This window comes from Neofelis nebulosa, chromosome 3 (assembly GCF_028018385.1).
Source record: "Neofelis nebulosa isolate mNeoNeb1 chromosome 3, mNeoNeb1.pri, whole genome shotgun sequence".
Taxonomy (NCBI): Eukaryota; Metazoa; Chordata; class Mammalia; order Carnivora; family Felidae; genus Neofelis; species Neofelis nebulosa.
Window position 1 is genome coordinate 195595164 of NC_080784.1, and position 24262 is coordinate 195619425.

Genomic DNA, 24262 nt, shown 5'->3' on the forward strand with positions numbered 1-24262 from the left:
CAGTTACATCTGGGTTGGAGTTTGGTTTGTTACCCTTTGTGACTCTCCTTCAGTAAGCCTTCTGTTACCTCCCCTGTGCCCCAGGAGCAAAACAAAACCCCACCTTAACACAAGAGCCCGTGGGCAGTAAAGAAGTGGGAGAAGGGGAGCTGACCCAGGCTTGCAAGGGAAAAGCCCTGAAGGCCAGCATCAGTGGGGACAACACTAGGGCAAGTGACAGCAGGCTAAGTCCCTGAGGACAGCCATGGGCAGGGAAGGAGACCTTGGGCTCTGGCCTGGGTCACCATACGTGGCCTGACGACTTACAAAGACAACTTCCTCGAGGGAGTTCTGGGCCAAAGCAAAGTGTCTCACATGTGGAACATTTTGGCACAATTTTCTCCATCATTGAGCAGTTTTAGTAAAAAAAAAAAAAAAAAAAAAAAAAAAAAACTGCCTTTCAAGAAAAATATACAAAAATCTGGTGCTTTCTTGTTGCGATGAGCACTGGGTGCTCTATCGAAGTGTTGAATCACTATATTGTACACCTGAAACTAAGATTACATGGTATGTTAACTGACTGCAATTTGAACGAAAACATTAAAAATAAATAAAATAAAATCTGGTGCTTTAAGAAAGGAAGGGTCCTATAGTAGAGGGGCTCCTGGGTGGCTCAGTCAGTTTGAAAGGGGGGTCCTATGCCGGCCGACTCCATCTTGTTCTGTGTCCTTCACCTTGACCACACCTCCTCCCCTTGAGTAACCCCCCCCCTCACCTGCCTAACAGGACCTTCCCCAGGACCCTTCCCCAGCCAATCGGCTGAGGCCATAGCCATTACCTCACCAACTGCCCCTAGGCCCCAATAAAACCTTTGTCCTTTTGAAACTCGCTCTCTCTCCCTGGTAGCTCACCACTGCCTTTGGTGCAGGTAGGGGATTGAGCTCGAGCTAGCTCGAATAAAGGCTCTTTTGCTTTTGCATCGGACTCGGCTCCCTGGTGGTCTTTGGGGATCACGAATTCTGGGCATAACAGGTTAAGCATCCAACTCTAGATTTCAGCTCAGGTCATGATCTCACACTTTCATGGGCTTAAGCCCCATGTCGGGCTCTGCCCTGATAGTGTGGCACTTACTTGAGAGTCTACCTCTCACTCTGCCCCTCTCCTGCTTGCACTCTCTTTCTCAAGAATAAATAATAAATTAAAAAATGAAAGAAAGAAAGAAAGAAAGAAAGAAAGAAAGAATGAAAGAAAGAGTCCTCTCATAGAAAGAAAAGAGCATACTTCAAAGCCATACAATGCTAGGTTCAAAATTCAGCTCTGTCAGAGTAGTGACCTTGCAAAACTTAATTTCTCTGACCCTTAATTTATCCCTCCATGGAAAGCGGGTATTTATATAAAGCTTAACAACAGACAAAACGAATCCACCACAAGTCTAGACAGAGGCTACTATTGTGGGCAGGTGGGGAGACTCTGAGGTGCTGGTTATATTGTTTCTCGATCTAGACAGGTGCGTGTGGAACTTGTGAAAATTCATTCAACTGTGTACTTAGGGCTTGTGCATTTTCCCGTACATAGTTTGTATTTCCCCCAAAAGAGGACATTGGTTTGTGTTTAATAGAAGATGGCAACACCTAACTTTTGAGTTTCCTGAGAGCGTTAACAATGACAGATGAGTACGCTGGGACAGCTTCAAGCTGTGCGGCTCCTTCTCTGGGAAAGCGGAGGACAGCCCACATTTCCCATGGGCTCTGCTCGGTGGGGACGATTACCCAGCCCCCAGAGCCACGGAGAAGGTATAGTACAGTAGAGCCAGACGGATGGTCGTGGGGCCTGGCCAAGACCGCAGATGTAATTGCCACCCTTGCCAATTTGGGGGAAAGCCACTAAGGCCTTGCAGTGTTGGACTCCGGCCCCGAGGAACCGAGCAGGGCTGCAGACTTAGGCAGTGAGGCAGAGAAAAGCAGGAAGCAGCAAGGTAAGAACTCCCAGTCCAGGGGAGGGTTTCCAACAGGTATCAGGGTTTCAGCCAAGCTTATCTAAACTTCCAAGAATCAGGAAAGCCCTCAGGCAATATGTAAATACATAAAATGCTTAGCCTACAATGTGCTCAGTAAATGGTAGCTGTTACTATTTTCCTATGGGTCCATTGTCAAGGTCTATCTGTAAGTATCTCAAACAAACCCACCTTAGCACCTATCTTAGGCAAGGACCCATGGCATCCACAAATCCCGGGACCACAGTGCCTGTCCTCAGGCGACTCACCATTGCTGTAAGCAAGGGAGGGGAAATGAGACAAGCAGCCAGGAAACAGGACTTTACTGTCTGTCCTTGAAGCATTTTTTTTTTTTTTTTTTTTTTTTTTGAGAGAGAGAGAGAGGGCACGCACACATGCTGGAGACAGGAGAAGAGAGAGAACCTTAAGCAGGTCCAACACTCATCGTGGAGCCCAAGCCCAACACAGGGCTTAATCCCACGACCCCAGGATCACGACCTGAGCGGAAATCAAGAGTCAGACCCTCAACTGACTCGGCCACCCAGGTATCCCCTTGAAGCATTTTTTCGTAAAGACTCTGGACAAAAGTGGGTGGGACCCAGGCAGAGGTCTGGCCAGAAGGCACCCTCAGCCCTCGTGCCCAGTGACAACCCAGAAGGCACAGTCCAGGGTCCCTCAGCGCTGATCCCAGCAGAACCCTTTCCAACGGCCCCTTGCCCTCCAAAATCACCGCTCCGCCCTGGAAATTGTGCACTGATTAGGATATAGCACCTACAGGTGATCATTAATACAGCGGTACTGAAAGCCCATTTTCTCCAGTCTCTCTTCCAGGATTTTCACACTGCCTTCTCCACAGGATTCCCTAAAATACAAAAACATAGAATATAAATAAATTAAAGGAGGAAGAAGGAAGTTGTTTCTGGGTGAATTACAATGTCCCATGACCACGTGCTTCCTGGGTTAGTCTCCACTCTGAGGGAATATGGGAAAACCCGCTGCACCCTAGAAAGCTGAACGCTGAGAACGTATCTTGGCGGGTCCAGCTGGGGAGGGGGGGGGGGCGGGGGGGGACCTGCCCTGGCACATGGTGGTGGTCACAGGGCACCCCGCAGCCCTCCCCCCAGCAACACACCTTAGGGCAGAGCCCCAGGTCCCCAGAATGCTGGCAACTTGTGTCCCATACAGTATGTTTTAAATGAAAGCAAGAACATACGAACCAAAAATTATTAAAAATGCAAATAAACCCATAGGGAAAAAAATCACCCCAATCGCACATCACTAGAGATAACTACGGTTCACATTTTGGTGTATACCGTTCTCAATCTTTGAAATGCATTCATTCCCATGAGACTTTTTTTAATTTTTTTTAACTTTTATTTACTATTGAGAAACAGAGACAGAGCATGAGCGTGGGAAGGGCAGAGAGAAGGGGAGACACAGAATCCGAAGCAGGCTCCAGGCTCTGAGCTGTCAGCATAGAGCCTGATGTGGGGCTCGAACCCACAGACTGTGAGATCGTGACCTGAGCCGAAGTTGGACGCTTAACGGACTGAGCCACCAAGGCGCCCCAGAGACTTTTTAAGTATAACAATAGCCTTCTGCTGTCCAATGCAGTTTGTAGTGTGCCTTGGCCCGTGTCTGTTGAAGTGTGTATATGTACTTCTTTAATTCCGGCATGATCACCGTCATCATCAGGACATGATTCATAAAACCAGTCCCCTCTTGTTGATCCTCAAGGGTGATGTCACACTAAAATGAACCCTGTCGAAGCTTCCTTTTCACACCCATCTTGAATTACTTATTTCCTTCGCATAAATTCCTGAAAGTAGGTTTTCTGGCACCACGGTTTTGAATGCATTTTAAGGCTCTTCCATAGCGTTAAAGAACATTCAACTGAGTAAATCTGAAAATCTAATTGGCTTCATTCAACAATTCAGGAATAGACCCTTCTAGGAAACAGCGCCCTGAGGAGTTGCACAAGGTGGAAAGCTTTTGTGTGTGCAGGAGGGTGTGACGAGGAAGTTGTCAGCAAAAGAAAAGACAGGATTATTTCAGGCCAGGTCATCATTTGCAATTTCCTTATCTCACTAAAGGCAGGTTCGAAGGGCAAGCTTTCTCTGAGAGAAACGTTAAAATAACAAGGAAGCAAAATTTCCCGACAAGAGGCAACTTCCCACAGAAGTAAGACAAATAACATGCGCTCTTTTCTATGCAACATAAGTATACTTTGTCTTCTGGGAAGAGAAATGCAGATCTGGTAGAACTATAGTAGGTCATCTGCGAACCTAATCTCTTGCCTAAGACACAGGAAAAAATAATTGCTCATTATGTGGTGAGTCTTAGAGGGTCCTAGGGGCCTGAAATGGGAAGGTTGCTAAGATTCTCCCAGAACATAGTCCTTGGGGTTGTCAATGCTTTGCATCAGTGCTCTGAAGAGCAAGGCCCCAACTTGCTTGACATTCCACTGCAGCTGCCAGATCGGCTTGTCTCTGAATCAACTGGGTTTATGTTTTGTTTTTGTTTTTGTTTTTTAATGTTTATTTATTTTGAGAGAGAGAGAAAGAAAGAGAGCAGGGGAGGAGCAAAGAGAGAGGGAAAGAGAGATTCCCAAGCAGGCTCTGCACTCAGCACACAGCCGATGTGGGGCTCGAACTCACTAATCACAAGATCACCACCTGAACCTAAATCAAGAGCGAGATGCTTAATCAAGTGAGCCACCCAGACGTCCCTGAGTTTATGTTTCTTATCTTTAGTTTTTCCAGCAATGCCCCTCACTGATGAGAAGGATGAGTTCAGGCTTGCATTTATATAAACTCAGGTGGTTTTCCAGAAAAGATGGACCTTAACCATTTCCTTGGCCAGTGAACTAAGATCCAGTTGTAGAACTGTGTCTTTTCTGAGAATAGTTTTCATTACATACTCCTTGGGTTCATTGTGAGAACTCCTGGTGGGGGCCTTCAAACAACCAGGAGGAGAAACTGGCTTTGACCCACACGAATGCATAAGGAACTCTCCAATGCTACCCAGGTAGCTCAGAAAGGACAATTTTCCTCAGCTGAGAATAGTATCTGAATAAAGGAGGTTTTCTCTCTGGACTCGGGACTGGTTAGTGGCATTTCCAAAAAAGTCAAGCCTTTGTCTTTCTTTACCCATGACATTAGAAACAGAGAAGAAGGGTGCCTGGGTGGCTCAGTCAGTTAAGCATCCGACTTCAGCTCAGTCCATGATCTCGTGGTCTGTGGGTTCAAGCCCCACGTCAGGCTCTGTGCTGACAGCTCAGAGACTGGAGCCTGCTTTGGATTCTGTGTCTCCCTCTCTCTGTCCTTCCCCCACTCACACCTGTCTCTCTCTCTCTCTTTCTCTCAAAAGTAAATAAACATTAAAAAAAAATTTTTTTAATTAAAAAGAAACAGAGAAGAGTGTTGTGTCCCCAAAAATGAAAATGTAAAACGGACTTGATCATATGAAAATCAAGAAAAGCATATTTGCACAATGACTTACACCTTTGGTCTCCCGATTTCATGCATAACCCAGATCTCAATTCGTGTGATTTTATCCTTCTGGAGGTAGGGAATTTCAAAATCTGCAAAAAAACTGAGAAACAGGAAAGGCATTTCTTAAAGTCTTAAAGCAAGAGGATACTTTTTCCATTTCATTAGTTGATTTACACATCACTTTTGTTTTGAGGGGTGTTTTAGCTTTTATTTTTAGCTTTTATTTTTAGGTGATCTATTTCATTCATGCATTCATCAGCTATTAATGGCAGAAATGTGTAGACGTGGCCCTGATCTCCAGGTCATTCGATTGTTTTGCTTTACTGGAATTTACAAAAGCAAGCATTACACTGGGAATGAAGACAATTTTCTTAAGCCTCCATTTGAAAACACAAAGTGAACATTTCGGCATTCTTCGTTGTATTTGTTGATGCTGGTATTCTTACCCTTTAACAGGATAGGCTCCTTTGGGCTCTGAACCGTTCAGCATGACGTGGATCACCCCAGTACTATCCCTCGAATACTGTAAGAAGAAACAACTATTTTGAGTAAATTAACACATGTCATTTTTCAGCTACGAAATGAGCAAGTTTTTGAAACTGACAATCCTCGGGGAGCCTAGGGGGCTCAGTTGGTTAGACGTCCAACTTCAGCTCAGGTCATGATCTCGCAGTTTACGGGTTCAAGCCCCTCGTCGGGCTCTGTGCTGACAGCTCGGAGCCTGGAGCCTGCTTCGGATTCTGTGTCTCCCTCTCTCTCTGCCCTCCCCCGTTCGTGCTCTGTCTCTCCCTCTCTCAAAAATAAATAAACGTTCAAAAAAGTAAAAAGATAAAAAATAAAACTAACGATCCTCAGTATTAGCAAGGATCTACTAAAATTTGGTATTTCAAAACAATTTTGATATTCCATATAGCTGGTAGGGATACAGCTAGTGTATCTTGTAAAGCAAATTGCTCTGAAATGTCAAAACCTCATAGACTCAGTGATTCCGTGTTTGGGAATCTACTGAGGAAACAATGTGATTCCAGCATCGTAACAGCGGAAACAGACTAAATTACACAGCCATTGCAAACAACGTCAAAATCACAGTGGCTTTAAGCAAGAAAGAGTTGTTTCGTGCTCACACTACACGTTTATCACAGGTCGACTGGGGTTTTGCTCCATAAGTCCTCACTCTGGGACCCAAGCTGATGAAGACTCCATGTCTGTAAAGTCGCTGATTGTCAGGGAAGGGGAAGGGGACAGTGGCAGATCACAGACCAGTTCTTAAAGGTGCCCGCCCGGAAACCACGCACACTCCCTCTCACATCTCTTTGGCCATCGCATGTCACACCCAAGTAACTTGAACAGGCAGGGAAATGCAAACCATGTGTGTGGAAGATGAGCCAGACATATTTTGTAAACAACTCTACACAACCCTAGGGACCACCACAAGCACTGTGCACAGAGGTGTGTGTGGCAGTGTTGTCTGTAAGCAACCTAAAATAGGCAACAACAGAGGAATGGTAAGTAACCCAAAGTACTCACATGTCTGAAATATTAGCCAACCATTACTAAAAGTCCACACGAGATTTGCAAAAGTGTAAGAAGCGCTCACATTTAAAACGAAATGCAGGATGACATAGACTGAGCATGAGCCCTCAATGCTCAAAATAAACGGGCAAAAGTCTGGGAACATTAGTCAACCCCCCAAAATTCCCAAGGAAGGGATAGGTCCAGAGAAGTTCCCAAATCTCCAGTTCAGAATACTACTGCCTGGCTCAGTTCGTAAAGAATACAACTCTTGGTCTTGGGGTTGTGTGTTCGAGCCCCACGTTGGGCACAGAGATGACTTAAACATAAAATCTGAAAGAAAGAAAGAAAGAAAGAAAGAAAGAAAGAAAGAAAGAAAGAAAGAAAGAAAGGAAGGAAGGAAGGAAGGAAGGAAGGAAGGAAGGAAGGAAGGAAGGAAGGAAGGAAGAGAAAAAGAATCGTACTGGAACATGCGATTTCCCTGATAAAATGTTTCCGTTAGCGAGGCGGGGGGCCGGAAAGGCAGGTGGCAATGAGATATCCATGGCTGGACTTCTTCTCTGACAAAGTGACACCTAATGCCAGCAGCAGCAAAGCGACAGTGCACTTCACGCTGTGTACGTTTTAGCTTGCTTCAAAATAATGTTAATGGTCACGGTTAAACCCACAGATGCCAAAGTCTGGTGACCACTATGCTGAAGGGGTCACCTTTACTTATACACGATGAATTTTTTCTTATCTATATTTTCTATAATTTGTCATTTTTAAAAATAACTTTTTAAGAATAAGTCTAGAAAGAACGTCCAGATATTTCTTCTTCTTTTTTTAAAACATGCTTATTTGTTTATTTTTGAAAGAGAGAGTGTGAGAGACAGAGACAGAGAGAGAATCCCAAGCAGGCTCTGCACTGTCAGCACAGAGCCCAACTTGGGACTTGAACCCATGAGCTGGGAGATCGCGACCTGAGCCAAAACCAAGAGTCGGACAATTAATCAACTGAGCCATCCAAGCGGCCCTAATGTGTCATTTTTTTAATCCTGAGCAGCTACTACATTGATAAGAAAAAAAGGTAATAAAAAATGCATGCAGATATAATGAAGCTATATGACGCAGCGGATGTAAGTCCATGACTCCTCGACTTACGAGCTCTGTAATAAGCCTGGTTAAGTTTCCTGATCCCTTTGTGCCTCATAAGGATCCCTCCCTCATAGGATTGTTGTAAAGATTAAATCATTTAAAATAATAATTATTGGGCACCTGGGCGGCTCCATCGGTTAAGCGTCTGACTTCGCCTTAGGTCATGATCTCACGGTTCATGGGTTCGAGTCCCACATGGGGCTCTGTGCTGACAGCTCAGAGCCTGGAGCCTGCTTCAGACTTTGTGTCTTTCTCTCTGCCCCTCCCCTGCTCACTCTCTCTCAAAACTGAATAAACATTAAAAAAATTTTTAAATAATTATTAACATCTATTGAATGAATACTTCTCTGCTACAATTCAGACCCTCTCCTCATCGTTATGCTAAACTCCTCTCCTTGTGCATAGATGACCCAGCTCATTCCAAGGACTCCTAAAACATGGGTATGATTCTTGGACTCCCATTCCAGAGTTGGAGAAGGTAGAGGAGATTGGTTTGGAGCACACTCTTTGACGTGGGGCAGGTGCACTGCAAACAGTACATGGTTTGTTGTTGTTGTTGTTGTTGTTTTACGAGAATGTTGACATTGCCCCTGAGTCACTGTGACGACCAACCCCACATTCAGGCGATGAGGTACCCACAGCCTCCGTGAGCACTGGCAGCCCAATGCTCACTGAGAGGAGTCTCCACTGGAAACGAAGCCCATGGGTAGTGAGCAAAAGTGGGGTGCCCCCGCTGGCGCAGCAGGAGAGTGCAGACATTAACAGTGCCTCTTGCCTGGAGCAGGCCCATTGCCCTGCTCTAAACCACAACGTGGAAGAGGGTCGAACAAAAGTCACCCTGATTAACAATGGACCCAGTGGACACCTGGGGATCCAGAATGGGACAAAAAGGGACATGGACAGCCCTGAAAGGGGGTGGGAGGTTGTAGGTGATGAGACCCTGAAGCCCACTGGCCTCCTAGTCAATACAGCCAACGGTTAATAGACTATCATGAACTGGTAGCTGTATAGACCTTCCACAAAAGACCATTTCCGTGTCTCCAGTTTACCCTCTGCTCACCTGTCACCTATCACCTCCTCTATCATTAATATCAGTCTCAGGGACATTTCTGACCCCCACATCTCGATCTCAGGTGTCCCAGGAGTTCGCATAAAACAAGGGTCACCCCATTTTACACAGCAGTCAAAACCACATTGATTTAAAATACTAGGGCAGCCGTGGCATGGTGGTAGTAATAGTGACTCGTTAATATCCTCATCTATACCAACACTCACTGAATGTGTCCCCTGTGCCAGGCGCTGCAGTATTTGGGCTCCTATGTCCTCACACCTCTACGGAGCAGAGTGAATCAGACTGTGCCAAACATGGATGGGAAGAGAGGCTCAGAGAAGTTAAGTCATGACCCGATGGGCCCAGTCTCTGAACCCCACTGTCTCATGTTTGCAGGCCTACACCTGCTTAGCCTCTCGGCTGCCCTCCCCACGCTTACCTGCATAGATGCCATTTTCCAGTAAGAATCCACAGGGTTGTTCTCACAATCTTCTGACGTAGGGCAGGACTGATAATCGAGCCCTAAGGGGAAAACAGACAAACATGTTTCATTCCAAACATTGCATCAGAGAAGAATTAATTTAAAATATTTGCTGGCCCCACAAAATCTATTTAGCTTGTGTTTACAAGTTTGACGTTCACAGTAGTTCTGCCCACCCAATCCACAAGGAACCTGGCGAGGGATCACCCAATCCATGACAGCAGGACAGGTGTCATTTTGCTCAGCACAAATGTGAAGAAGGCAGAGAACTAAGCAGTTAGTGAATGAGTAAGGCTGCCGACCACTGAGCATCAGCACGTTAGCTGGGTTATTTCTTTACTGAAGTTCAAGTGAAATTATTTTAAAAAAAAAACTCTTTGCAGGGTGCCTGGGTGGCTCAGTCAGTTAAGCATCTGACTCTTGATTTTGGCTCAGGTCATAATCCCACGCTTGTGGGATCGAGCCCCACATCAGGCTCTACACTGAGTGAGGAGCCTGCTTAGGATTCTCTCTCACTCTCTCTCTCTCTCTCTCTCTCTCTCTCAAATAAAATTTTTTTAATTAAAAAAAAAAAAACTTGGCTTTGTTGGGAGAAGTGCTTTCTCCAGTTAGCCCTGGTCTTGGACATAAATAAAACAAAAATACACCAAGAAAGTGATAGTCCTTGGCCAAAAAATAGATATTTTATAAAATTTAAAATATATAACATGTCGGCACAAAAACAGACACTCAGATAAATGGAAGAGAACAGAGAAGCCAGAAATGGACCCACAAACATATGGCCAACTAATCTTTGACAAAGCAGGAAAGAATATCCAATGGAATAAAGACAGTCTCTTCAGCAAGTGGTGCTGGGAAAACTGGACAGCGACATGCAGAAGAATGAACCTGGACCACTTTCTTACCCCATACACAAAATAAACTCAAAATGGATGAAAGACCTCAATGTAAGACAGGAAGCCATCAAAATCCTCGAGAAGAAAGCAGGCAAAAACCTCTTTGATCTTGGCCACAGCAACTTCTTACTCAACACGTCTCCAGAGGCAAAGGAAACAAAAGCAAAAAGGAACTACTGGGACCTCATCAAAATAAAAAGCTTCTGCACAATGAAGGAAACAATCAGCAAAATTAAAAGTCAACCAATGGAATGGGAGAAGATACTTGCAAATGATGTATCAGATAAAGGGTTAGTATCCAAAATCTATAAAGAACTTATCAAACTCAACACCCAAAAAACAAAGAATCCAGTGAAGAAATGGGCAAAAGACATGAATAGACAATTCTCCAAGGAAGACATTCAGATGGCCAACCAACACATGAAAAAATGCTCAACATCACTCATCATCAGGGAAATACAAATCAAAACCACAATGAGATACCACCTTACACCTGTCAGAATGGCAAACATTAACAACTCAGGCAACAACAGATGTTGGCGAGGATGCGGAGAGAGAGGATCTCTTTTGCATTGTTGGTGGGAATGCAAACTGGTGCAGCTGCTCTGGAAAACAGTGTGGAGGTTCCTCAAAAAATTAATAGAACTTCCCTACGACCCAGCAATTGCACTACTAGGTAATTCATCCAAGGGATACAGGTGTGCTGTTTTGAAGGGGCACATGCACCCCCATGTTTATAGCAGCCCTTTCAACAATAGCCAAAGTATGGAAAGAGCCCAAATGTCCATCGATGGATGGATGAATGGATAAAGAAGATGTAGTATATGTGTACAATGGAGTATTACTCGGCAATCAAACAGAAATGAAATCTTGCCATTTGCAACTACGTGGATGGAACTAGAGGGTATTATGCTAAGTGAAATTAGCCAGTCAGAGAAAGACAAATATATGACTTCACTCATATAAGGACTTTAAGATACAAAACAGATGATCATAAGGGAAGGGAAGCAAAAATAATATAAAAACAGGGAGGGCAACAAAACATAAGAGACACTTAAATATGGAGAACAAACAGAGGGTTACTGGAGGGGGTGTGGGAGGGGGAGGGGCTAAATGGGTAAGGGGCACTAAGGAATCTACTCCTGAAAACATTGTTGCACTAGATGCTAACTAACTTGGATGTAAATTTTAAAACTTTTAAAAATTAAAAAAACATAAAAAGTAATATTCTATAAACTTCAAAATTAAAATGTTACTAATATAATATTACATAATCTTTCAAAATTCAAATAAACATTTTTGTGCATATATATATACATAAAGTGTTAAAATGTATTAATTCTTTAAAATTTTAATGACAGAATTCAGCAGCCATATAATGGGATCAGGTCCCATAAAAAAGGAGAAGGTACTCTCTGACAAGTTGTCCTAGAGAGAACCAAACAGGGCAACATATGTGCTTCCGAGGGGAAGTATGGGGAGCTCCCACGCCCCCTCCAGGCCCACCACCCTCCCAGCATCTGCGTTCACCAACTCAGAAACCCTCTGAACCCCACTACACAAGGGTTTTATGAGATTTCATTACGCAGACACAACTGATTAAATCGCCAGTTTGGCGGTTAACTCAACCGCCAGCCCCTCTTTCCATCCTGGAGGACAGAGACGGGGCTGAGAGCTCACAGGCTCTAATCAGGCTTTCCTTGGTCTTCCTGGTGATCAACCCCCATGTGAAGCTATTTAGGGGTCCCCAGCCACCAGTCATCTCATTACCCCACAAAAGACACTCTTCACTCTCCTCGGATTCCCAGGGCTTTAGAAGCTGTGTGCCAGGAAATGGGGACAAAGACCAAACATTTGTTTGTGATTATACCGTACTCTCCTTTCCTTCACGTTCTTTCTCTCACACCCCTTCCCCATTCTCCCCACCCTGCTGCAGGATAGCCACAGACTTCCTGGTCACTGTCCATTGAACAAATGACCATGTGCATTGATCTGAGCCCGGCAATTTTCCATCTCCCCACCAGTGAAAGCCAGAGTCCTCACAGGTCCCATGCTGTCTGGCCTTCCTTTATTCCTCTAGCCTCACAGCCTGTACTTTTCTCTTTAGTCACTGTGGTTCTTGCTGTTCCTTAAATATGCCAGACACCCTCCCACAGATTATTTTACTTGCCTGTGTGTTGTTTTATCTCCCGTCTATAGTGTAAGGATGGGGTATGATTTGCCTGTTTTATCCTCTGCTGTGTTCCCAGTGCCTAGAGGAGGAGGGCTTGGCACAGAGTAGGCTCTCTATGGCTCTGGGTTGGATGAATGGATGACTGGAGGAGAATACACAGAACTGCGCTTAGGCTACCTTTGAACGTGACTCCAATACCCAGGGAGGAGGAACCTCCAGTTTTCTCAAGGGAGCACCCCCTCCCGCCTCCACCCTTGGAGACTCACTGAGAACCAAGAACTGCTGGGAAGCTTCACGGATACCCTGGTCTAGGCTGGTGCCTGTGCTACTGCTTAGGACCTGGCTTTTCCTGCGTCAGAGCACAGCACAGAAGGGAACGTCCCTCACAAGGCTATAAGTGCCCCGAGGATGGGGGCTCTGTTATCCCCAGTTCCCAGAAGGATCTGGGAGATAAAATGCATGAGGATGCATGAGGAGAGTTTTCATTCCCACCAGGCCAGCCCTTGTGACTTTCACTGTGATTTCAGTCTCCAAATGTCTGCCGGCACTTGGCGTGGCATTTAAGAGCACAGGCTTCAGAATCCACCAGGAGAGAATTAACTCCTGGCGCTGCTTCTTCCAGTGATTTAACCTCCCTAAGCGTCCGTTTCCCTTTCTGAAAAGTGAGGGTGGTGAGGCCAAGTTGTGCAGGATTGGGAGCGTATGTTCTGGAGTCAGACTGTCTGCCTCTGCTGCTTCCTGGCTGTTCACTCCTCAGCAGGTTTCTTAACCTTGCTGGGCCTCAGGGTCCTCATTTATCGAAACAGGAATTAGGAGAAGACCTATCTCTTGGGGCTGGTGCAGAGATTAAATTAGTTAATACTGTATATGTAAAGTGCTTGGAGAGTACCCGGCAAAAGATAAGTGCTTTCTACCTATTATTGTTATTATTAATTATTATTACCACCTACCTCAGAGGATTTGGGGGGAATCAAATGAGACAAATGCATATGAAAGCATTTAGCACAAATGCACAATATCTACTTAAATGAGAGCTCTTACTTTTCTTTCATTTTTAAGATTTTATGGGGCGCCTGGGTGGCCCAGTCAATTAGGCATCGACTTCAGCGCAGGTCATGATCTCACGCTTCGTGAGTTCGAGCCCCACGACGGGCTCTGTGCTGACAGCTCAGAGACTGTTTCGGATTCTGTGTCTCCCTCTCTCTCTGTCCCTCTCCCACTCACGCTCTGTCTCTCTCTCTCAAAAATAAATAAACATTTAAAAAACAGATTTTATTTTTTTAAGTAATCCTACACCCAACACGGGGGCTCGAACTCACAAACCCGACGCCGAAATCAAGAGCTGCATGCTCCAACAACTGAGCCAGCCAGGCCCCCAGAGCTCATACTTTTCTTGTGGTTTGTGCAGGAGTCTTACCGGAGGCATTTTCCTGTCGACACCAGCTCAGAAAATCTCCAATCCTGCCATACAGAACATCACACAGAGGCATAAAGCGACGGGCATTCTCTGCATAGCTAGTGACAAGGAGGTGGTTGTTTTCCCAGAACAGGGACTAAGGAAAAAACAAACACAAAATTACCATATAAAATAAAATCAAGGCAGATTTTTTTCAGACAAGTCAGGCAGTCCATTGCTCATTCAACTCCAGCTTGCCTGACAACTGAACTTTCTTTTTCTTTGTCTCTGTTTACCCAGAGAGTATCCCGATATTTACTTCCCTTATTCCTAGGGTATCAGGCAAACATTAACAAAATACTTTCCCAGCAGCGTTTATATAAACATTCCTGGATTTAAAAAAAGATCAAAGGACCTGGGTTTGAATCCTGAGTCTGTTCATACACTAGATGTGTGATCTTGAGCAAAGCATGTAATCTCCCTGTGCCTCAGTTTCAACATCTGGAAAATGGGGAGCATGAGCCCTTTCTCTTCTACCACAGCTGTGTTCAGGATAATATGTAACCACAAAAAAGCACTTCCCAGAGCATAAAGTGCCTCAGAAATATGTGACTTTTATATTATGTTTTACAGTTTCCACCGTAAAGCTATGGTGTTTTCACACAACAGTAATACAAATAACGATATCCCGCTCATAATCTCATTAGATCCTTAGTAGTCCACTTGGTCTATGCCCAGACTGGAAGATTCCTGGGGGAGGGGCTGTTTTGTTCTCCGTTGCACATTGTCCACTTGTTGCCTTAGCACAATGTTCAGCAGGTGGAAGTAAATTGGGAACTATTTCCTGAGTTCATCAGCTAGCACCAAAGAAAGAACAAAATTCATCGTTCCTCTTTTTACTGGCAGGGAGCTGGCAAGGTGCAAAATGCAACCTATTTTCAATCTATTATATCACTGAACCTTCCAGCTCTATCAGAAATGATGTTAAGATTTTCTCATTGGTAAACATTATTGTTACCTGATTTTACAATGAAAAATCAGGTTAAGAATTATGTTGTCAGAGAAACAATAAAGGTATCTTTCTTTAAACTCAAGGTATTGTTCTAAGCAAGCATTTTATGTAGACTTTCTCATTTATTTTGATTTTATTAGAACTCAAAACATAAAAAAAAAAAAAAAAAACTCAGAACATAGACATGTGGTTTTCTTAATGATACTGAACAGATAGAATCTTAAGGTTCCTTAAAATGAGGGATCAGGGGGCACCTGGGTGGCTCAGTTGGTGAAGCATCTCAGAGCCTGGAACCTGCTTTGGATTCTGTGTCTCCCTCTCTTTCTGCCCCTCCCCTGCTCACACTCTGTCTCTCTTTCTCTCTCAAAAATAAATAAACATTAAAATAATAATAATAATGATAATAATAATAATAATAATAATAATAATAAAAGGAGGGATCAGTCTTCTGGGAAGATATTGAGGTTAAAGCCTTTCTGAGTCCCTCAAAGTTCAGACCAAATGGGGCCAGTTGGGACACAGGTTATTCAGAATTGGCTCGGGGCAGAGGCCCAGGAAGAAGGTGTGGCAACGTCCTTATGTGGTGATTCCTGCACAGACTTGTTGACCTAGGAAAGTCCCTTCTGCCCAGACAGGCAGGAGACCCAGGATTACCAGTGAAGATGCCTTCCCATCAGAGAGCTCAGGTGAGTTTGTTGCTTGATTTTTTGGTGATACTGAAACAGGGTCCCACAGGGTCACAGATACTGGCCCAGGCACTATCTATCTCTGTAGAGACAGAGAAGAACATTTTACCTTGTCCCTGGGAATGGAGTGTCTGGAGAGGCTAATAAAAAGGTCATAGTCCGAGGGAAATACAGAACAGGGATCCTTGTCCAGAACCACTTTAAAGGCTTCCCAGATAGCTGTGCAGTTCTTGTCCCTGTACAGAAGTACAAGTTAAAAAAGAAAAGAAAAGAAAAAAAAAAACCAACGACATCATGATGTGATGTGAAATACTGTCGTTTCTCTCAAAGTTCAACAGCTTTACAAGCAATTTTGCCATTTATTAACTCTGCAGAACTAGGCATGAGAAAGGCAGCAAACTGTCATGTCTCATGCACTAACCCCAGTTCAGAAGAGGAGAAGACAAACCCTAACCCAGATTTAGGAATCTGACCGTGAAAGTGGTCTCAGAAGGAATTACACACGTGTTTCAGAGCTAAGGAACCTAAGTCTTGTCTCAGGCTCCCAGAGACCAGCAGAAAAAGCACTGTGCTGGAGGATGACAATTCCAATAAGCCAATGCAGGCCCCCAATTTGAGGTGCCTCTCCATTTAGACCTAAGGTCCATTGTGTCAGGGGCCAGGTGAGATCAGGCTGGTGGACAAGACCTTATAAAACCAGGCATGGGCTCTGTGTGTTGAGAAAAGCTGTTACACCTGCTGCTAATGTTAGTTAGGAATAAGGTCACATCAGGGACCTAATGTCTCATCAGTGAGAAAATAACTATCTTGTTTCTCCAGCATATTTGTTTTCAGCTTCATGAGTCCTTGAGGACCTCACTGTTTCTGGGAACCCTCCAAAGTTACTCGGGAGAGTAGATTCCTTGGGTACCTGGGTGGTGCAGTCGGTTAAGTGTCTGACTCTTTTTTTTTTTTTAATGTTTATTTATTTTTGAGACAGAGAGACAGAGCATGAACAGGGGAGGGGCAGAGAGAGAGGGAGACACAGAATCTGAAATGGGCTCCAGGCTCTGAGCTGTCAGCACAGAGCCCGACGCGGGGCTCGAACTCACGGACCGTGAGATCATGACCTGAGCCGAAGTCGGACGCTTAACCGACTAAGCCACCCAGGCGCCCCAAGTGTCTGACTCTTGATCTCAGCTCAGGTCACGATCTCATGGTTCGATCTCATGGTTCGTGAGTTGGAGCCCCACATCAGACTCTGCACTGATGGTTGGGAGGCTGCTTGGGATTCTCTCTCCTCTCTGCCCCTCCCCCACGTGTGTGTGTGTGTGTGTGTGTGTGTGTGTGTGTGTGTGTGTGTGCGCGCGCGCGCACACGCGTGCACCCTCTACTCTCTACTCTCTCTGTCCCTTCCTCTCAAAATAAATAAATAAACTTAAAGAAATTTTTTAAAAGAGAGAGGGAGAGAGAGAGAGTAGATGCCTGGGAACACAGATCATAAATGTTCCTGGGAAATTGTAGTTAAGCTAACCCCTTGTAAGCCATGCTGGAAAGATTACAAAGTTTACCAAGTTCCTGTGACCAGCTACCTATTTGTAAGAATAACTGAACAAAATGGTGCGGCTGGCAATATAAGCAGCTCTGAAGTTTTTGTTAGAGGAGACAGTGCTTTGAGAACTATCCCTGTCTCCTTCCTCGCCGAAAGTAATAAAAAACATTCGCTCAAAAAAACATTCGCTCAAGCCAAGGGATTTGGGCTGATCTATCTGCTGACACGCCCAAGCCGTCACCCTTTGCATCAGGTGACACTGAAGCAGCAAGGATGCCCTCCAGCGACAGCCACCACTCTTGAAGTCCATTCTAGCTTTTCAAAAACATTCCCCAAGGCATTTGTAACTTTTTATGTCTTGTGGTGGGCAGTGGCTATCACGGGTGTTCTGTACACGATTGTCTGCTGTTTTTATTTGTCTGAACCTTGTCACCAAAAAAAAATCCTGGCACAAGAAAAGGACATTATGAAAACAGTAAAAGTAGGTCCAAAGAAGGTATAAAGATTAGTACAAAGCACTGTGCTGGCAAGAGAGACTCAAACTTAGAAAGTCCTCTACCTTAGGGGATCTGATAATGAATTGCCCAAGTCCCCGGACTCACCAATTCCAGCGGAAGGCCCTCTTCCTGGGTCTGACCCCTCTGGCTGAGCACATGCTGTCTGTCATCCAAACTCCCCTCTACCTAAGCCTCACCCTCTAGGCCGACCACCCACAGCCTGCCTCACACACACACACACACACACACACACACACACACCGCTAGACTCCCCACTCTCCACATTTGGCTCCCCCCCCCCCCGCACCTCTAGAACCCCCACTTTCCCCCACCCCTCTCGGGTCAAGATCCTCCCCTTCCCCCCAGGCCCCGACCTTCAGACTCCCCACGCCCTCCTCACCTCCAGACCTCCCGCCGCCCCCGCCGCGCTCACCGCAGCTCCGGGCTCAGCAGGGAGCTGTACTCCGCGCAGCGACCCAGAAAGATGCTCCGTAGGTGCGGGCTGGTGCCCTCCCCGCGCCACCGCGCGCCCCCTGCGCCCGCAGCGGGCACCAGCAGCAGCGGCAGCAGCGAGAGCAGCGAGGACGCGCGCCCCAGGGCTGCCATCCCCCGGACTTTGTCTTCTGGACTCGCTCCTCTCCCCTGCACGAAGCCGGCTCCCTCCAGCTGCGCTCCGCAGACGCGCACCCCACCCCCACCCCCTCGCTGTCCGCCCCTGCCAGCTGCTTCAGTTCCAGGACTGAGTTAGGACTTCACCGGGAACAGGACTCTGGCTCTTGGCTGATCTCCTCCCCCTCCCCTCCCCTCCCCCTCCCCCTCATCCTTCTTCTCCTTCTTCTCTTTTTAAAGATTTTAGTTTTTAAGTAATCTCTACGCTCAAGGTGGGGCTTGGGCTCCCAACCCTGAGATCAAGAGTAGCGTGCTCTGCTCTACGGACTGAGCCAGCCAGACGCCCCTTTTGTTCTTCTGCTCTTTTGTTTGTTTGTTTTTTTAATGTTTATTTATTTTTGACAGAGACAGAGACAGAATGCGAGTGGGTGAGGGGCAGAGAGAGAGGGAGACACAGAAGCAGAAGCAGGCCCCAGGCTCTGAGCTGTCAGCACAGAGCCCTACGCGGGGCTCGAACTCACGGACCGCGAGATCGTGACCTGAGCCGAAGTCGGACGCTCAACCGACTGAGCCACCCAGGCGCCCCATCTTTTGTTTTGTTTTTAATTGAAGTGTAATTAGCATACAGTTTCAGGTGTAGGACAATTCTGTACATTACCGCATGCTTACCACACATGTAGTCAACATCTGTCATCACAGGTTATTATAATACTATTGACTACATTCCCCAGGCTATACTTTTCATCTTCCTGACTTCTTTAATTTAGGAGCCCCTTAATCCTTTTTACCTGTTTCGCCCATCCCACCCCCGTCCTGGCAACCGCCAGTCTGACAAACAACAAACAAACAGAAAAACAGGCTCTGGGCTAATATTGGCCAGGAGGAAAGAGCTCCCAAAGAAACAAGGTTGGGGAATAGGCCTGGGAAGTTTAGTCATTGAAAGAAAGGTATTTCTGGTCCCAAACTCTGACATCTCTGATAGAAGCCCTCTTTTCCACTGGTCAATGGTGAGTGGGTTTTGTTTTCAGGCAGTAATAACCACAAACACTAATGTTTGTTGAGCTGCTATTATGTGCCAAGCACTCTATAAGCATAGTTTTCAATTACTTTTCACAACATCCCTCCCAGCTGGGTTTATTATCTCCATTTTATTTATTTATTTACTTATTTATTTACTTATTTTTTTAATTTATTTTCATCCCCATTTTAGAGATGAGGAAACGCCAGGAAGTTAAGGAACTTGTGGGAGGTTATAATCTCCCTTCCAGATAAATGCAAACTCCCAGAGGTAGGCAATTCAGACAGCCAGGATTGCCAGAATTGCACTTGGAATTCTGGAGGCCCTAATCCTCAATTCTCACAGTAATGATAGCTGTGAACGGAGTGCCCACAGCAAGCATCTGGTAAACATGGGGAGCTGGCGAGGGGTGGGGTTGGGGGTTCTATAACATTTTATGTGACTCTTTCTCTCTTTTTTATTTATTTTGTTAAACGTGTATTTATTTTTGAGAGAGTGTAAGTGGGGGAGGTGCAGAGAGAATGGGAGACAGGATAGAAGCGGGGCTCCCTGCTGACAGCAGAGAGCCAGATGCGGGGCTAGAACTCACAAACCCAACACACAAACCTGGAGATCATGACCTGAGCTGAAGTCGGACACTCAACTGACTGAGGCATCGAGGTGTCCCATCTACATTTTTTATTTATTATTTTTTAAGTTTTTTGCTATGTTTTGTTTGAGAGAGAGGGCACAAGTGAGTCAGAGGCAGAGAGAGAGGGAAGTGGGGCTCACCCAAAGCGGGGCTCGAGCTCACTCGATTTGGGGCTCAAACTCAAAACCGTGAGATCATGACCTGAGCTGAAGTCAGATGCTTAACCGACTAAACCACCCAGGCGCCCTGACTCTCTTTTTCATTTGTAAAGTTTATAACCAAAACCCACATTCTCCTGTCCAGTCCTCCCTGACTCAATTCACTTTCCAGAAATGAGCATTTTTAATTATTTCAAAAAAAACTTTTACTTACTTCTGCGTTTCCAAATAACATGGCTATCTGCTGTTTCTTGATGTTTCTATCTTGGATATTATTCTTTGACTTCCTAGGATGGAAAAGGAAATTTTAATTTTAACCTCACACATCCTCAGAAGGCATCTTTCTGTGCCTTTCATCATCCCAAGTGTTTTATCTCAAGCTTGAAATCAGTAATCAGCATCTACGTTATTATGACCTGTGAGTATTATTCATGGCTGAGCTTGTGGTATTCTATGATTCTGTTTCCTTTTTTGTGAACTTTCTCCTTACCCTAGAGGAAAGAATTAATCTCTGTTATCCTCCTCCCTTCCCCCATTCTTCACCCACCACCCACACTTCTTTGTTTGCGTGCTTGGTATCCTATGGACACTTATGATTATGGTCAAATTCTCTGCAAGACGCGTGAATCTCTCAATGCATTCAAAAGTGTCAGTCTGGGGGTGCCTTGGTGGCTCAGTGGGTTAAGGCTCTGACTTTGGCTCAGGTCATGATCTCACAGCTTGTGAGTGAATTCAAGCCTGCTTGGGATTCTGTGTCTCCCTCTCTCTCTGCTCCTCCCCTGCTTGTGCGTGCACGCTCTCTCTCTCTCTCTCTCTTAAAAATAAATAAACAGTAAAAAAAAATTTTTTTTAAGTATCAGTCTGTATTTTAGGTGGTGTGTTTGATATCTTTCTTTCCCTTCCTTTCTTTCCTTCCTTCCCTCCCTCCTTCCCTCCTCCCTCCCTCCCTCCTTTCTTTCTTCCTCTTTCTTTCTTTCTTTCTTTCTTTCTTTCTTTCTTTCTTTCTTTCTTTCTTTCTTTTTCTTTTTCTTTTTATTTCCTTAGAAACATCCTTCCCAGAGCACAATACATGGAAACTAAATAGAATACCAAGTACATAAACAAATAAGCTTGGCTGGGGGTTGAGGGGAGATAGTTATTACCTCTGGGGTGAGCAGGAAGTTTACAAGAAAGGAAACAATCATAGAATACTGTAAGTTTAACTGTGAATGATATTCACAGGTCATAATACTGTGAATGCTGATTACTGATTTAAAGCTTGTGTCTGGAAAATAGAAGGAACTCAACAACTCAGAAACAACAAGAAACGCAACACAAATTTTTAAATCGGCAAAATAATTGAACAAATGCCTCACCAAAGAAGATATTTACCAAGAAAAAGATGAACACATGTCTATCTGAAGATTTACACATGAAATGTTCATTGAGCTTAGTCCATAAAACCCCCAAACTAAACAATGTAAATGTCCAACAAGAAAAAAAATAAACAAATTGTGATCTAGTCATACAATGGAATACCACTCAGCAATGCAAAGGCATACACTACTGATACACTGAAGCATCTAAAAGTGTTCACACTGAGTGAAAGAAGCTACAGGAAAAAATATATGTATAATTTATTATCCCCCTTATAGGAAGTTCTAGAAAAAGGAATAGAATGCTGACATCCAGAGTTGGAGGAAAGAGATTTCAGATGGTACTAATTGCTCAAGCAAAGGCAGAATAATGGGAAAGCATGGGACTTTTTCTGGAAAAAGATCAAAAGCTAGTTTTATTGATAAATAGAGTGTAGCCTGAGACTTGACAGGAAAGCTAGGGTCACAAGTCAAAAACCTTGAACTCAGTACTAATTTGTACTTTGTTTCCTTGAACTTTAAGAGTTTTCAGTAATTCTGGACTTCTTATTAAAAATGTCTCTTTTGTTGGCTGGCATTCTTGGTTGCTAAAGGATGAAGAGAAATGAGGCTTTTAAAGGTCTTAGCACAGTGTGTTTCATAATGTTCTCTCAATGAATGTTTTGAATACTTATCATCTTATTTGCTTCTTGTTTTTATTTTCCGTTGTGGCAGGCCAGAGTAACGGCTCCACAATATCCTAATCCCCAGAAAACTGTGAATACATTACCTTACACAGTTGGAGGGACTTTGCAAAAGTGATTAAGTTAAGGATCTTGAGATGGAAAGATTATAATGGATTGTCTGGATGGTCCAATGTCTTTTTAAGGGTCCTTATATCACCAGCTCCAGTCCTTGGGTTCCCCAAGAAATAGAAATTGATGGGGGTCCAACAGGAACAAAGGCCAGAGAATGTTTTTAAAGAGACTGAGGAGGGAAAGGAGTGACCTAAGCGTGAATGGGTGGGAAGAGATATAGGAAGTGGGGCAAGCACGTAGGGCATGTCTCATTAGCATGTTCAATCTCCACCCTCCCTCCCTCCCCCGCCCCCGCAGGATTTTTAGTATTATAATGAGGGAGAAAGTCAGTGAAAGGTCAGCACTGGGGTCCACCTTGGCGAAGGCTGGTTTGGTTAGCTCTCTGCCAGTCTACATGATGAAGTTCCTTCTTTAGGTAAGCATGCTGCATTTGCATTCCTGCAAGATAACGCTACTCAAGAGGCCTAGAGTTCCAGCTATCAAGGAATGCTGGGTTTTGGGTTAGGGTTGAGGGGGCCTGAGTCCAGTCCCCGCTCTGTCTCCCTTATAAAAGGGAGGCAGGTGGATCAGAGACACAGAGAAGGCAATGTAATGATGGAAGCAGAGAGATACTTGGGGGTGCTATGCTGCAGGATGGGGCCATGAGACAGGGAATGTAGGCAGACTCTTGAAGCTTGAAAATGTATAGAAAGATTCTTCCTGGGGCGCCTGGGTGGCTCAGTCAGTTAAGCGTCCAACTTTGGCTCAGGTCATGATCTCGCGGTTCGTGAGTTCAAGCCCCACATCTGGCTGTCTGCTGTCAGCACAGAGCCTGCTTTGGATCCTCTGTCCTCCTCTCTCTCTCTCTCTCTCTCTTTGCCCCTTTTCCTCTCACTCTCTCTCTTGCAAAAGTAAATATTAAAAAAGAAATGGGGGGGCACCTGATTGGCTCAATCAGTTGAGCGTCCGACTTGGGCTCAGGTCATGATCTCACGGTTTGTGGGTTCGAGCCCCGCACTGGGCTCTGTGCAGACAGCTTGGAGTCTGGAGCCTGCTTCAGATTGTGTCGCCCTCTCTCTCTGCCCCTCCCCCACTCACACTGTCTGTGTCGCTGTCTCTCAAAAATAAACATTAAAAAATTTAAAAAAAAAAAAAAAGGAGAGATTGATTCTTCCCTAGAGCCTCCAGAAGGAACAAGCCTTGCTGACATCTTGACTTTAGTCCTGGGTGACTGTCGTTGGACTTCTGACCTCATTTCTAAACAGATACATGTTGTTTTAAGCCACTAGGTTTATGGTAGCTTGTTAGAGCAGGATCTGGAAGTATCCCTTTTCTGTTTCCCTGTTTTCTTCAGTTCCGAGACTGAGCTTGGGATGTCACCAGGGACAGTTACTCTTGGCTAATCTTGGCCAGAATCTGCAAGGAGGTGCCCCAAAGCAGAGGTGAAGTTGGAGAACAGATGAGACAGCTAGTCATCGAAACAATGAGATTTTTCTGGCTTCAAATTTTGGCAAGTCTGCTGGAACAAATACTCAAAATATGGAAGTGGTTTGCAACTGCACGGAGGCTGAAACCATTTGGGGGAACACAGTAGAAGAAATCTACATTGCCTTAAAACAGATTGTTAGTAGAAATATGGGTGTCAAAGACTCAGGTCTCTGAGGTCTCAGGAGCGAAGAGCATGGTAAAGAAAACCTATATCATCCTTTTTTTTAAGTTTATTTATTTATTTTGAAAGAGAGAGAGAGTGACTGGGGGACAGGCAGAGAGAAGGAGAGAGGATCCCAAACAGGCTCCATGCTGTCAGCGTGTAGCCCCACATGAGATCATGACCTGAGCTGAAATCAAAGGAGCCATCCAGGCACCCGAAACCTATA

General features: G+C 45.0%; 1 protein-coding gene across 3 annotated transcripts in view; it reads right to left on the bottom strand.

The window, feature by feature from the left end:
• The window catches only part of BST1 (bone marrow stromal cell antigen 1), a 31531-nt gene extending 13046 nt beyond the window's left edge, over window positions 1-18485 (bottom strand). For 2 of the 3 annotated variants that reach the window (XM_058723045.1, XM_058723044.1), the window contains exons 1-7: window positions 18272-18485; window positions 15920-16046; window positions 14134-14269; window positions 9606-9688; window positions 5913-5989; window positions 5474-5566; window positions 2748-2834 (exon numbers count right to left, since the gene is read on the bottom strand). In XM_058723045.1, coding sequence (XP_058579028.1) covers window positions 2748-2834; window positions 5474-5566; window positions 5913-5989; window positions 9606-9688; window positions 14134-14269; window positions 15920-16046; window positions 18272-18444 — 776 coding nt within the window. In that variant the 5' untranslated portion in view covers window positions 18445-18485. The remainder of the gene's footprint in view (window positions 1-2747; window positions 2835-5473; window positions 5567-5912; window positions 5990-9605; window positions 9689-14133; window positions 14270-15919; window positions 16047-18271) is intronic. The other variant, XM_058723042.1, reaches the window with a different exon arrangement.
• Between the last annotated feature and the right edge of the window lie 5777 nt (window positions 18486-24262).